The following is a 15512-nucleotide window of genomic DNA, read 5'->3' on the forward strand; positions in this document are numbered from 1 at the left end:
ATAAAACATGCCATGAGTGTTGTGTTCGATAGTTTCATAAAGCTTTCCGATTCATCGAAAAACTTTGTTTCGACTTTCTGATCAAACAAATGGCTCAAAGAAGTTATTAGTTTTTATTAATACTTTTAATTTGGCCAACTCTGCTTATACTTGAAGGGTTTTCGTTAAAAAGTTACATTCCATGCGCAGCTATCGATAGCACCATGCTTTCAATCATCCCTGGCGACACAACTGGTTGTATACTACATACATACGTATATGTACGTATGTAATACATACATATATAATATTGCCAGCTCTGCACGTGAAATCCGTAGGCGGCGAAAGTAATCTGTGATCAAATCAAGTGAGTTAACGGGCTGTGGGTGCATTTCACCAGCTTTATAATACCCATATCCATAGAAATGTCCAAGGCCAAGGGTAAGAAGAAGGAGCGCTTCGATGACGACGAGGAGCAGCTGGAGAAAGTGCAGGAGAAGAAGCCGCCGACGAGCAAGAAGGGCGGCAAGAAGGGAAAGCGTGGAGGTGGCGGCGATTCCAGCGACGAGGATCCTGCTCCCAAAAACCGGGACAACGAGGATTTGGAGAGCGTAGCCTCCTCGAACCAAAGCAAACAACAGCAGGCGGGCAAAAAGCAGGCCAAGAAGGGCAAAAAGGGCAAGAAGAACGACGATTGGAGCGATGAGGATGAGAAGCCAGCGAAGGGTCTGCCCGCCAACGACCAGGATGATGAGGATGACGAGGAGGCGGCTCCCCCATCCAAGCCAGCTGCAAAGAAGCCACCTCCCAGCAAGAAAAACAAGAAGAACAAAAAGAAGAACGACGACTTCTCCGACGAGGAGGAACCCGATCTGGACTTGGACGAGCCGGAGGATGAGGATGAAGTGGTCGTTGTGGCCGCCAAGCCCGCCTCCAAAAAGTCCAAGAAGAAGCAGCAGGCCCAGCAGAAGAACAAGTTTGCCATGAGCGAGGATGAAGATGAGCAGGATGCAGAAGATCTGCAGGATGACGACAACGAGGAGGAGGAGGTGGTGTCCAACAAGCCTGCGGCTAAAAAGTCCAAGAAGAAGCAGCAGCAAAAACAGAAACTGGCAGCCAGCGAAGACGAAGAGGAGCCCGAGGATGAGAATGAGCAGCCCGAAAAGGAAGTGGAGGAGCAGAAAGTAGAGCAAGTCCTTAGCGAGAAAGTGGCTGCCGTGAGTCTCAAGGAAAAGACACCTGAACCTATAGTCGAACCCGAACCCGAACCCCAACCCGAACCTGAACCAGAGCCCGAGGAGGATGTCGAAGCTGAGGCGGAACCCAAGTCCGAGGACAGCAAGGAGACCAAGGAAAAGAAGCTCACCCACAAGGAGAAGAAAAAGCAAAAGAAGCAGCAGGAGTACGAGCGCCAAATGGAGCTGATGACCAAGAAGGGCGGGGCCGGACACTCCGATTTGGACAATAATTTCACCATGTCACAGGTGCAGAAGAGCGCCGGTCAGCAGGCGGCTCTGGAACACGCCGTGGACATCAAGATAGAGAATTTCACCATCTCAGCCAAGGGTGAGTCATCACTACATAATTTAATCAATATTCAAACCCCCTAACCACTCTATTGTTCTATCTAGGTAACGATCTGTTTGTGAACGCCAACTTGTTGATTGCTCATGGACGGCGCTATGGCTTAGTGGGTCCCAATGGTCATGGCAAGACCACCCTCCTTCGGCATATTGCCACCCGTGCCTTTGCCATACCGCCCAATATCGATGTGCTGCTCTGCGAACAGGAAGTGGTGGCCACCGACAAAACGGCCATCAATACCATCCTTGAAGCGGATGTGCGACGCACAGAGATGCTGAAGAAGGCAGATGATCTGGAGAAACAATTTGCCGCTGGGGATTTGAGTGTTCAGGAGGAACTTAACGATGCGTTTACGGAGCTAAAAGCCATTGGAGCCTACTCGGCGGAAGCCAGGGCCCGAAGAATCCTTGCCGGTTTGGGTTTCAGCAAGGAAATGCAGGACAGACCCACCAACAAGTTCTCCGGTGGCTGGCGCATGCGAGTGTCCCTGGCCCGAGCTCTCTATCTGGAGCCCACGCTGCTTATGCTCGACGAACCGACCAATCACTTGGATCTTAATGCTGTGATCTGGTTGGACAACTATCTGCAGGGCTGGAAGAAGACCCTGTTGATCGTGTCTCACGACCAGAGTTTCTTGGACAACGTGTGCAACGAGATTATTCACTTGGACCAGAAGAAGCTGCAGTACTACAAGGGCAACTACTCCATGTTCAAGAAGATGTATGTGCAGAAGCGTCGCGAGATGATCAAGGAGTACGAGAAGCAGGAGAAGCGTCTGCGCGAGCTTAAGGCTCACGGCCAGTCGAAGAAGGCGGCGGAGAAGAAGCAGAAGGAGTCGCTCACCCGGAAGCAGGAGAAGAACAAGACCAAGCAGCAGAAACAGGACGAGGACGAGGGACCGCAAGAACTGCTGGCCAGGCCCAAGGAATATATCGTCAAGTTCCGCTTCCCGGAGCCATCGCAACTGCAGCCGCCCATTTTGGGTGTCCATAATGTAACCTTTGCCTTTGCGGGCCAAAAACCGCTGTTCATCAAGGCCGACTTCGGCATTGATCTGACCAGTCGAGTGGCCATCGTGGGACCCAATGGAGTGGGCAAGTCCACGTTCCTAAAGCTGCTGCTCGGCGAACTGGAACCGCAGGAGGGTGAGCAGCGCAAGAATCATCGCCTTCACGTGGGCCGATTCGATCAGCACTCCGGCGAGCATCTCACGGCAGAGGAATCGGCAGCCGAGTATCTGCAGCGTCTGTTCAATTTGCCGCACGAAAAGGCGCGCAAGGCGTTGGGTTCCTTTGGTCTGGTCAGTCATGCCCACACCATCAAGATGAAGGATCTGTCCGGTGGTCAGAAGGCTCGTGTGGCCCTCGCCGAGCTTTGTCTCAGTGCTCCGGATGTCCTGATTCTTGATGAGCCTACCAATAACCTGGATATCGAGAGTATCGACGCCTTGGCGGAGGCCATTAACGAGTACGAAGGTGGCGTTATCATTGTTTCCCACGACGAGCGATTGATCCGTGAAACGGGCTGCACTCTCTACGTGATTGAGGATCAGTCGATCAATGAGATTGATGGAGAGTTCGATGACTACAGGAAGGAGGTTCTCGATTCGCTGGGCGAGGTGGTCAACAATCCTAGCGTGGTGGCCAATGCAGCGGTGCTGCAATAACCCTGGAGCTTCACACGGACTTGGAGTCACCGCCCCAGGTCAACATCTCGTCAGCCGGCTCGCCCTATGTTAATTGTTCAACTGTTGAATGGTTTATCCGCTAGTTAGCCTTTTTATACCAACATACATATATACAATAACAAATTGTGGAAGTAAAAGTTATTACACTAGAAAGGTGTACAATGGATTGTGTATCTAAAATTTATGGGATTTAGGAGCTATAGGAAGGAATTTAAACGTTGGATAAGATTTTAGATGGCCATTTAATCATACGGTAGTATAGTTTCATATTAAATAATGCTTTCTAAATCATCAAAAATGTGTTACCCCAATTGAAGAATTATATTTTTGGAAAGTTATTTGTATAAAGTAAATCATTTTACTTGGAGAAGTTAAGGGTATACGAAAATGAGTTGAAAATAATTATTAATCGCATATTATTATAAAATAGAATTTGCTAAAATAGTGGTACCTTGTTCAGGTCATTAGGAAGCCCTTGGACCTATAAGTCTATCAAGTTCGATTCAGAAATAGACCAATTATAACCCAATAACAATAAGTTATACAAACAAATACGCCGAATAATGGTAGTTTATTTCAGCAACTGATTTTTGCGTGCATTCCAAAAAATGGATAAACTTAGCTTAAGGTACATATAATTATAAACAATAGATGTGGAAATTAGAGGATGATGGAGTCCTAGCCGCTGCGGTAGAAGGACTTGACGTTGTTGATCAGATGGCTCAAACCATTGTAGCCATCCTTATCGAAGTCGATATTCTCGCCGCCGAATTCAATGACCTGAAAAGAGAGAACAGCGGGGTTAGGAATCATCTTAGGGCCTTCGTAGAGCAAGGGCACCCACCTCCTTGGCCCTGATGGTGTCGGCACCATGTGGCACTCCAATCACCTCCACCCAGGCTCCGTCGGCGGCACTCAGTTCACCCGGCAGATTGATCTTCAGCTTGTGGTTGTCCGTGGAATTGGCCAGCAAAGTGGATCCCGCCACGCTCTCCACGCGCACCATTATGCTCACGGTTTGGCCGGAAAACTGCTTCAGCATACCGCCGTTGATAATCGAGCGTGGATCAAAGGCATCCATAATTATTCAGCAGTTTATTTGGATTTAATTAGAAGAGTTGCAAATTTCGGCAGAAAGTGAAATGCGTAAACAAGAAAGAGCGCCAATCAAGACAGCGATGACAGAATCGATACACCGTTAGCTGAGTGCTGCTATCGATAGTATCTGCAAGCAATTATTTATTTTATTTCAATGAAATTATTTTACTTATGTCTGATTATTTACTTATAACTTGTTGTTCCTTTTCGTTATGCAGTTCTTCAACTGTTTTATATAATTTTTCCCCCAAATAATTAATAACATCGCACAGGACTACCCCAAGAACTTCGATAACACGCAAGATGTGAGTTGCTCACTGGAATGCGCCACGGTGAGAACGTGCTAGCTTCAGGACCACAGACAATTACATCGGTGTATCGATAGTTTTTAGCCTGGCCAACCGAACCAATGTTTATTGTTATAAAATAAATGTTAAAAATAAACAGTTAATCACTTAATATAAACAAAAACCAGTGCAGGCATTGTAAAAACCACCCCCGCCCTCGGATCTTACCTCATCGCGGGCATAAAACAACACATAGAACAACAACAATGCCACCAGCAGCAGCAATAACAACAACAACAAGCAGGAGACTCAGATTCGCAACGCAATCAAAAAAATAAAACGGAAAAAAAATCTACAAGGCGAAACGCATAAATAAATAGGGAAACAAATAATAGTAATAATAAGACTAAAAGCAAGTGGAAAAGTACGAAAGCGAAAAGAGAAAACATATGTACGTTGCGTGAGAGTGACGTGTGTGTGTGTGTGAGAGTGAGTGAGCGAGAGCGAACGATAGAGGGGGCAAAAACAAAAACAACAGCCAGCATAAGCGAGACCTTGAAAACTTTAAAAGCAGCAGAAAAAAACAAAAAATAAAGCCAATAAAAAAAAACAAAAACAAAAAGGCTGAAAATATAACAATAAAACAAAAAAAAAGTATAAATATTTTAAGAAAAAATATTTGTATATAAAATTATTATAGAAGAGCGAAGCGTATACTCGGTTATGGAGAGTGACGATTTTCATTTACCGCAAGGCGCCAATTAAAGGGGAAAATCCATAAAGCGAGGATTGCCAGTGGAAAAGCCACAACAAAAGGCAATTTCCCACGCCACAGCAAAAAAGTGGTGGAAAATCGGGCAAACAAAATGGCAGCAGCAGAGGCGGGCAACACGGGCTCCACAGGATCCGGCTCCGGATCTGGATCGGGTTCCTCCGCGGATCCTGCCAACGGCCGGGAGGCACGCAATCTCGCCGAGAAACAGCGACGGGATAAGCTGAATGCCAGCATCCAGGAGCTGGCCACCATGGTGCCACATGCAGCCGAATCCTCACGTCGCCTGGACAAGACTGCCGTCCTCAGATTCGCCACCCATGGTTTGAGGCTTCAGTATGTCTTTGGCAAATCCACATCCAGGCGCCGCCGTAAACCCTGCTTGAAAGGCTCTGGAATCTCCGCCTCGGCTGGTGGAGATCTAGCCAATCCCAGTCTACATCTCACGGACACCCTAATGCAACTGCTGGACAGCTGTTTCCTCACCCTAACCTGCAGTGGCCAAATCGTTTTGGTCTCCACCAGCGTGGAGCAGCTCCTCGGCCACTGTCAGTCCGATTTGTATGGCCAGAATCTACTGCAGATCACCCATCCCGATGATCAGGCCCTGTTGCGGCAACAGCTAATACCCAGGGATATTGAGACGCTGTTCTACCAGCAGCAGCAGCAGCAGGACCACAATCCCCAGCAGGGGCACTCCACGTCCACATCGGCCTCAGCCTCTGGCAGTGATCTGGATGAGGAGGAAATGGAGACGGAGGAGCAGCGTCTGCAGGAGCAGCAGCAGCAGCAGCAACAAGAGGAAGAGGAGGATGAGGAGCACCCGTACAACCGACGGACGCCCAGCCCGCGAAGCATCGCCCATTTGGCAGCCATCGATGAACGCCTGCGTACCGATCGTCGCTGCTTCACTGTCCGCTTGGCCAGAGCTTCCACGCGGGCGGAGGCCACGCGGACCTATGAACGGGTGAAGATCGACGGCTGCTTTCGCCGCAGCGATTCCTCGCTGACCGGCGGAGCTGCTGCCAACTATCCCATTGTCTCCCAGTTGATACGACGTTCGAGGAACAATAATATGCTGGCCGCGGCCGCAGCAGTGGCGGCAGAAGCGGCGACAGTGCCGCCCCAACACGATGCCATTGCCCAGGCGGCGCTGCACGGGATCAGTGGCAACGACATCGTACTCGTGGCCATGGCCAGGGTGCTGCGGGAGGAACGGCCGCCCGAGGAGACGGAAGGAGGGCTCGGCATGACCATCTATAGGCAGCCAGAACCCTATCAATTGGAGTACCATACGAGGCACCTAATCGACGGCAGCATCATCGACTGTGATCAGAGGATTGGTCTGGTGGCAGGCTATATGAAAGATGAGGTGGGTATTATTATATTGACTTGACCAGCGTATCCAGTTCATTGTTTAATCATGTGTTCTCCTCCTCTTGAAAACAGGTGCGCAACCTTAGCCCCTTCTGCTTCATGCACCTGGACGACGTGCGTTGGGTCATTGTGGCCCTTCGACAGATGTACGACTGCAACAGTGACTACGGTGAGAGCTGCTACCGTCTGCTATCCCGGAACGGTCGGTTCATCTACCTGCATACGAAGGGCTTTCTCGAAATCGATCGTGGCACCAACAAGGTGCACTCATTCCTGTGCGTCAACACGCTGCTCGACGAGGAGGCGGGACGGCAGAAGGTGCAGGAGATGAAGGAGAAGTTCTCGACCATCATCAAGGCGGAGATGCCCACGCAGAGTAGCACTCCCGATTTGCCCGCCTCCCAGGCGCCGCAGCAACTGGAGAGGATTGTACTGTATTTGATAGAGAACCTGCATAAGAGTGTGGATTCGGGCGATGCGGTCGGGGGACAACCCATGGAGAGCCTAATGGACGATGGCTACAGTTCGCCAGCGAATACGTTGACCCTCGAGGAGCTGGCTCCATCGCCAACGCCCGCCTTGGCCCTGGTGCCGCCGGCTCCCTCATCGGTTAAGAGCTCCATTTCCAAGTCGGTGAGTGTGGTTAATGTGACGGCGGCCAGGAAGTTTCAGCAGGAGCATCAGAAGCAGCGCGAACGGGATCGGGATCGGCAGCAGCTAAAGGAGCGCAGCAACTCCTCGCAACAGGGAGTGATCCGGCAATTGAGCAGCTGCCTCAGCGAGGTTGATTCCGCATCCTGCATTCTGTCACCGGCTAGTAGTTTGAGTGCCAGTGAGGCGCCCGATACGCCCGATCCACACAGCAATACACCGCCGCCACAGCCGCTCCATGCGCGTCCCAGTGTGCTGCATCGAACCCTGACCAGCACGCTGCGATGACGGGTTTGCCTTCTAATTGGGTGTGAAAAGGGACGCCATTAGTAGCTCACATTGCTTTGATGTAATGCAAGCCAATCGCAAGTGAAAACCCAAAATGTATCAGACTCTTTTAAGGATGAGCCCAAACCGAAAGGAGTAGTTAGTTCAAAACAATGGTTTTTAGAGTCTCGAAATCTTATATTGTTATTCCCAATTCCACACATTTTATTTATGCAATTTGGGTTCTGTACCTATATAATAACTGGTCTTACAGGAGCAATTAAGAAAGAAAAACAGAGTTTGTAATATGATAACTCTGATATAACTCTGTAATTATATGGGAATTCCCGCCCTTTCTGGTTTCAACTACTTACTTTTCAACTTGTTCAAAGTGCAATCTTAATCACAACCAAACGAAAATATTAGCTTCGCGTTGATTTACATATTTTAACATGGTTTCCTTATAGTTTCAATACGAATATCAAATTCAGGGCTTATATATTTCGTGATTATGGCAGTAATAATAGATCGATCACGATGATTGCAATTCAAAAATGGAAGATACATTTTGGGAATCACTGATTTTACAAGTTATATTGATGCGAAATAGTTCGATCGGTGTGTGCTGCTAAAAGGCGTTCCATAATCAATAATCTTCGTTATGTAATTACGTTTAATTGTAAATATGAATGTGTGTGAGCACGAGTGCGTCTGTGTGCATGGGTGTGTTTGAAGGCTTCGGTTTTAGTTGAAATTTAAGCCCCATTTCCCGATTTCCCAGATATCACCCTCCGCCCCCCGCACACCAGTGTAAAAAGAGTACAAAAAACAAACAATTATATATTTATTTTGCCCTAAGTCTGGAAACGCTAGGAACGACTCATTAATAGAAATCCGTTTTCGCAATCGATGAAAACTAAACGCTCGGATTTTTTTTGCCATCGCCACAGTCAAACCTCTTTAAATTGAACTCGAAAATCTCCTGAAAGTTTGAATTTATTATTTTTTATATTTTTTAATGCGTACAGAGGATCGATTTTAGATGTGCTTCAAAAAAACAAATTTTTTTTAAATGGTTTAAGTTAAAATTTATTTTTGTAACTTTAAATTTCCTTAAAAATCTGCCTAGTCTGGTTATTTTTTTAAGATTTTGTAAAGTTGAAACGTTAATTGTTAGTGTTGGAAAACCCTTTAGTACGAAAGTACAAAATTGAATACCAAATTTAAAACTAGTAAAGACAAAACTTTGATAAAGTTTATATTTAAAATTATATAGACAATTTTAATACACTCACAAAAACTATACTCGAAATTCGCTTAAAATTTTGAAAGAATATTTAGAGGCAGCATGTTTTTATCCAATGCACAGTAAACGAATAATAAAAAAAAGCAATTGTGTTAATTAAACTTTTGAAAAAAAGGATTTGAAACATTTTTTCTATAATTTTAACCAAATAACGAAAGCTTAGATAGTCAAGACCGAATATTAATCTTTTCGAGTGCGCACTGAATATCATTTTTAAAATGATTTAAATTTCAAGACATTAGCATGATAAACTTTAAAATGTAAGAGAAGCTGCAGTAAAATATCTTCTTATAACAGTGAAAATGTAAACAAAAAAATAACATTTTAAAGAATATTAGAATTTCTATAAAAATCTAATTCAGAAGAGGCGGTCAAGTTCGTGCTGGTGTAGTTTACTGTAGCCCAATACTCACAAGGCGAGAGTGACCTGTTATCAAAGCCTTTGCCATCGTCCTTGGCGTTGCGTTCTTATCACCGGCGTATCGGAGGGGAGTATACATATATTTTTTTCGGGGAAGTGGTTCTAGTGGTAATTATGAGGCGGTGGGTGGTTTTGGGGGGTCGTTAGGGGGGGTTATCGCTTCGTTATTTTTATGTTTTATAGCGAAATTCTGCTAGCTATCAAACTACGCATATATATATTATTAACTTTTCGTTTAGCTCAATTTTTTGTTTGTATTTTTAATTATTACTCGGTTTGTCTAGTGCGTAATTTAACTAAAAGTCTTATGCTAATTTCCCAGCGAATCGTTCAGAGTTTGTTCAAACGAGTTGTACTCTTTAAACACTTTTGGTTTATCCCTTCAATTAAATTTTGTTTGTTTCCTTGCGTTGTTATTTTCCCCAAAAATTCGTTTATTTTAGTAATATTAATATAGTTTTAAGCGTAATGTCAAATGTCAAGTGGTATAATCTACGTAAGAATAATACTGTGTAATGTCTTTTCTAGATCTTGCTAAACTATAGCAATCAAAAATAGCCCGTAATTAACAATAATTAATTATAATAATCAGTAACAGTTCATGCAAATGAAACGTAAATAAATAATAAATTATATAAATGAAAATAAGTGTTTTTATTGTGGGTAAAAAAGTATATTATTTTATTGGGTGATAATTAAATTAAATTATTAATTAAACTATTTTTATTTTATTATGTTTTGTAATTTACATTAGGCTGAAAATGGTGAATAAGTGGTGGATAGCAATGTGTTCAAAAATGTTTTGGCGCCCTTGTCAATTAGAAAGTGTTCCCTGTTTGCCGAGTTTTTAATTCGCGTTATTTAATAATGAACTTTCTTTTAATAAAAATGATGTAAGGAATTAACATATAATGTAAGACTTGCAAAAAAATCATAAACTTGTAAATGTAAAAAGTTAAATAAATTTCCAGTCGTACAAGTTTGTTGTGAGCTTGAAGGATTGGTGAGATTCGATTTAATTTATGGACAGTACATATATTCATAAGCATATATTTGATTTCTAAAATAAATTTATATTGTATTGCCTATGTAAATTCATAAAAGTAGTGTTAATGGGGTTATACTTTTTCTTATAGGAACCATATTTAGAATGCTTAAATGCTTGGGCATAGGAGAATCCCAAACAAACATATCAAATTTAATTTAAAGAATAAAGACCACATAATGAATTATATTTTTTTAGTCAAAAAATATAAAATTATTGTTAATGGAAGATGATTCTTTGAAAATCACAAAAATTGTTTCTGTTAAGTGTTCTAACTTTTTAAGAAAATAAGTAATTTTTAGCCACGTTTAGATACAAGTAGGGTCTTACCTCACGGTTAGTATAATTTTAAAAAAATTAAACAACGTTTATAAGATTAAAATAAACAATTTTGTAGATATTTAAATTCAAATTTGCGCGCCTTCATTTGCAGCTATAGCCGTCCTGCTTGCACTCTCCTCTTCCGAATAACGGTGGTGTTGCAGAGAACCCACCACGGCGACACGAAACTCACCAACTCAGTTCCATTAACAGCAATGTTAGAAAACGTTTTCTCCTAACATTTCTGTTAAAAGGGGAGAGGGAAATTTGAAATCGGCTGGTGTGACCATCCGCCAAGCTGTTTTTGCTATATTTGAAACGCATTTACACCGAACGCATTCTTGGTTTGTTAACTCGTTAAGGCATTTGAAAAGTGTCACACTTTACCTTTCGAAGACCATACCCAAATTAAATTAAGTTTTATTGTGTGTAATGTTTTTAAGCTAAAAAGTGTAAAATACCCAGCTAAAAGTGAGCTGGAAAGATGAGAGTATTGCATTTCCAGCGAATACGGGATGGTTTCTCTTCCCAAAAATAATTTTTTCAGTATTTTTGTGTTGGAACATAAGCAACGTAAGCAATAAAAATACATAAAAAATAATAGTAATAATAGTAATAATGAAACTGATTATATATTTAAATTGTATTTATTAAGATTTGTAATTATTTGTCCTCATACCATCTGAGTCGAACTAACTGTTAGCATATAAGTTCAATTTAAAGTTCAACTTTCATATTTAACACTTGTGACTAGCGCCTTAATTTATAAGTATGCTACATGCTTTTAGCGCTGGGATAAAAACAATCAAATAAATAAAAAAAAAACGGTAAGTGTCAGTAAAAAAGGGAGATAAAAGATTTCCTAACATTAAAAAATCGTAACATTTCTGTTGAAAGGAGAGGCAAAGCAAATTTGAAATCAGCTGGTGTGACCGTTCGCCAACCGCGCCGAAATGTAGAAAATAAAAATACCCTGGTCTGTCTTTTCGCGTTTTTAAATTCAGGGGCTGCGAATCGCAGCGCAGTAATCAAATTTCTTCGTGCTGCGCCGTTCTACAAACGTTTGCGGACGGACGAGGAAAGACAAGCGCTCGAAAAACGCAACTTTTGTCTATTGCTGTTGTCCGTTCCGCTCTTTCTGCGTCTGTGTTTCTGTCGCGTGTGCGTGCGCGTGTGTCAGTGCTCGTTTTTTGTTTTATTTTTTTTTTTAAAACCAACACGAAAATTTTTTTTTAAATTTACCCAAAAATTTCGGTGTATATATTTAAATGATTTTGTTTTTGGTGGCGTGTTGAATGAGAAAATTTGAGAAACGCAGTGGAAAACGTAAGAAATAAAGCTTAAAGTAAAAGCAGAAATTGAGAGTTGTTTGTTGTGTCTGCGTGCGTGTGTGTGTGCAACAATAATAACAAAAAGAGAGAGATGGTCAGAGAGGGGGGGGGGCAGACAGTGCGAGTGAGGTAGAAGCAACACCTACGCAACTTTTTTTTTTATTTTACTTTTTTGGCATGCCGTTGCTTTCTCTCTTCCACTCACAGCCTCATTTGACTTGTTGTTGTTGTGTGCGGCAAATTTCTCCACTTCCTGTTATCTTTCGGCTTTTTAGTTGTTTTTGTTTCCAAGTAACCTCTTAAATAATCAATATAAATTGCGAAAATTCCAGCCGCAATAAAGAAACTTGTCCCAAATTCAACAATAAATAAGAAGTGAAGAAATACGTTAAAAAAAACTTGTTTTGTTTTGTTTTTGTGTTTTATGTGTCGAGATCATAAAGCTCTCGCTCTCTCTCTCTCTCTCTGTCGCTCTCTGTCTCCCGAGATCAATCATATCAATCTGCTCTTCTCTCTTGTCCTCTCTTTGCAACAAAGTTGAAGGTCTTTTTTGCATGGCAATGTTGCCAAGCGCCAGAAACAACAACAAATAGCAACAATAACAAAACATACACAGAACGAAATTGGGATATATTCAAAATTTAAAGAGCCATAAGAAAGAATATTTACACATTTAAAAATGATACTAATGATAAATAACATTTAATTCTTAGCTGGCTAATTTTGTTTTTTTTAAATATAACTCAATATTGGCCAAAATGCATCAAAATGGGTCAAGAATCATTTTAAAGTATGTACATATACCTTATTTGAGATTGAATTTGGTCAAAATACTACCATTTTAAGTAACCATTTTCACAATGAGAAATGCATAGAATTTATTCAGAATTTCGTTCCGTGCATCGTTTCCATTTCGCAGAACTGGTTTTCCGGCGCTTATTTTTATTTATTTTTCATATTTATTTTATTTTTTTCCTGGCGAGATTTTAAATATTTCAATGACGTCAGCGGAGGCTAAATTGTTGATCGGCAATTTTTTTTTTGCAACAGCACAAGACTGTGCAATTAATTAGCACTTATCTGCGATTAGGATTTAAATAAAATTTATGTGTTGAATAATCAAACAGTCCTGCTTTAAAAACTTGAATAAAACCGCGATTTAATTATTATTTGTTCTTGGAATGCCCAACTAAAAATGAATATTTCATGAAGGGCAGAGTATTGACTTTGAATAAGTTCTATGAAAGAAACAATTTCTATAAAGGTATCTACAATAATTGTATAAACTTTTTCTTTTTTTTTTAAATATTTTTAAACTTGATTAGAAAATCAAAATATCCACTGTAACGAGATATAGAAACAAGTCGCAGAAAAAGATACAATATCTGATAAAAAGCTTTTGGCGCAAGCGCAAAGTGTTGAAGAAGAGGAAGACCGAGAGCAGAGCAGGTAGAGAGCGAGATGGCAACACCATCTTCCTGTCTCCTTCTTGCCATCGCTCTTCCACATTTATTTATAATTTATTTTCTCTTGCAGACCACAAATAAAATGTTTTAATAAATTCTAAATAAAAAACCCAAAATTTCAACCAATTGGATTCACAAGAAAATACAAAATTTTACCGCGCTGACGAGAAAATTGTTGAAAACAATGCATTTAATTAAAGTTAAGACTAAACTCGCGCTTAAAATGCCCGAAATCAAAGGAAACTAGCGAAATACACAATCCAAAAATCGCACAAAAATCGCAAAGTTAACAAAAAAAATAGAGTCAGACAACAAAAGAGAGTCCGGAGCGGAAAACAACAGCGAAAAAAGCAAAACGACGGCCCCAAAATGTTGTACCAGCTAAGTAAAGCCACTACTAGAATCCGACTCAAAAGGCAAAAAGCCGTTCCACAACATTGCTGGCTCTGGAGCTTAGCATTTCTGGCAGCATTTACTCTAAAGGTAAGCGAACAAAGCCAGAAACATGGCCAAAACACAATGGCGGGTGGAATTATAGATACCAAGATACCATTGAGGGGTTCTCTACCAAGAAAAACCTACAATCTAGCACTCTTTTTTTCACTAGTATGTTTTTTGTAGTCCAGATCAATGCTAGGATCTATGGAACTATACATTTTCTTTACTAAAAGATGAAATTACTGAAAATAATGATAAAAAAACACTATAGCCGGTGATTTTTTGGATACTTAGATACTTATGTTTGTTATTAATCTCACGATCAATGATAGAATCTATGGAACAATTACTTTTGTTAAACTAGGATATGAAAATTACAAAACATAATGACACAAAAAACAAATACTATAGACGGTGAATTTTCGGATACTTATGTTTTTTTTTAATCTCAAGATCAATGATAGAATCTATGCAACAATAACTTTTGTTTAACTAGGATATGAAAATTACAAAAAACAACATCGGTTGGATTTATAGATATCCGGGTACCACTAAGAAGTTCTTTGTCAAGAAAAAAGTACTATCCAATAGACTATTTTTAGTAAGTGGTTTTATCTTCAAGAACAATGCTAGGATCTATAGAACTTTTATTTCTCTTTACAAAGATATGAAAAATAATGATATGAAAATAAATTTTATCACTTTGCTAGACAATTGTAAACTAATTTAATATTTTGATTATGAAACTTCCTATATCATACAGGCTTTTTTATCCTTAATATTAAAATTGAGCTCTATAGAACCATGTAAGCCTACTCAATAATACTATTTAACTGCGGTATAGGGAATTAAAAACGTATTATACCTACTAACTTTTAGCTGGTAATAAAAATAAACGAAACAATTGAAACCATATACACACATAATACACATATTCTGAAACCTCAATTGTGAAACAAACAATACCATCAGGAGACAACATGTTTATGAAATGTACTTAATTAAACATTTGGAGACAATCAATGCAGCAACGTTCTGCTAACATTGTCGAAAGTTATTTATTTATTTATTTTTGATCCCTCATTGCCTCACCCACATGAAAATCTTCGTCACTTTTGTCTTTTGTCTTTTCCCATGTTAATTAAATTCAATTATTTTGCATCATGTTTGCCTTTCGTTATTGTTTATGCGGATGTATCTGTCTCACTGTATGGAGTACTAAAAGCAAACAAACTCTCCCTCAATCAAAGACCTTGAGGAAACAACAAACAAAAGCAAAATCATTGCAAAAAAAGTACAAACCCCAAACAAGATTTTGCATTTCGCATCTCAAGTCGTGTGTAAGAGAGATATGAAGTAAAAATACTATATACCCTGTACACTCTTAAGAAACCAATCTATTTTCAAATACAGAAAAAAAGGAATTTACATATAGATATAAAATATAATGATAAATAAAATAAAAAACTAATAATCATACAT

At 40.8% G+C, this 15512-nt stretch overlaps 4 protein-coding genes across 7 annotated transcripts in view; 3 read left to right on the forward strand and 1 right to left on the reverse strand.

Moving 5' to 3' along the window:
• Positions 1–102: 102 nt before the first annotated feature.
• Positions 103–3403, forward strand: LOC119558152 (ATP-binding cassette sub-family F member 1). The gene is made up of 3 exons (XM_037871391.1): positions 103–346; positions 403–1545; positions 1611–3403. The coding sequence occupies exons 2-3, from the start codon at positions 405–407 to the stop codon at positions 3227–3229; spliced, it is 2760 nt and encodes a 919-aa protein (XP_037727319.1). The 5' UTR covers positions 103–346; positions 403–404; the 3' UTR covers positions 3230–3403.
• A 399-nt stretch (positions 3404–3802) lies between these two features.
• Positions 3803–4430, reverse strand: LOC119556390 (replication protein A 14 kDa subunit). The gene is made up of 2 exons (XM_037868565.1): positions 4095–4430; positions 3803–4030 (listed from the first exon to the last, which is right to left on the reverse strand). The coding sequence occupies exons 1-2, from the start codon at positions 4329–4331 to the stop codon at positions 3929–3931; spliced, it is 339 nt and encodes a 112-aa protein (XP_037724493.1). The 5' UTR covers positions 4332–4430; the 3' UTR covers positions 3803–3928.
• A 283-nt stretch (positions 4431–4713) lies between these two features.
• Positions 4714–10068, forward strand: LOC119556389 (neuronal PAS domain-containing protein 2). Its single transcript, XM_037868564.1, has 2 exons — positions 4714–6779; positions 6857–10068. Exons 1-2 carry the CDS (start codon positions 5502–5504, stop codon positions 7721–7723), a joined length of 2145 nt encoding a protein of 714 aa, XP_037724492.1. The 5' UTR covers positions 4714–5501; the 3' UTR covers positions 7724–10068.
• A 1764-nt stretch (positions 10069–11832) lies between these two features.
• The window catches only part of LOC119558211 (tyrosine-protein phosphatase 10D), a 58168-nt gene continuing 54488 nt past the window's right edge, over positions 11833–15512 (forward strand). For all 4 annotated transcript variants that reach the window (XM_037871516.1, XM_037871517.1, XM_037871514.1 and 1 more), the window contains exons 1-2: positions 11833–12121; positions 13663–14075. In XM_037871516.1, the coding sequence (XP_037727444.1) occupies positions 13962–14075 (114 nt within the window). In that variant the 5' untranslated portion in view covers positions 11833–12121; positions 13663–13961. The remainder of the gene's footprint in view (positions 12122–13662; positions 14076–15512) is intronic.

Source organism: Drosophila subpulchrella, chromosome X, assembly GCF_014743375.2.
Source record: "Drosophila subpulchrella strain 33 F10 #4 breed RU33 chromosome X, RU_Dsub_v1.1 Primary Assembly, whole genome shotgun sequence".
NCBI classification, from domain to species: Eukaryota; Metazoa; Arthropoda; class Insecta; order Diptera; family Drosophilidae; genus Drosophila; species Drosophila subpulchrella.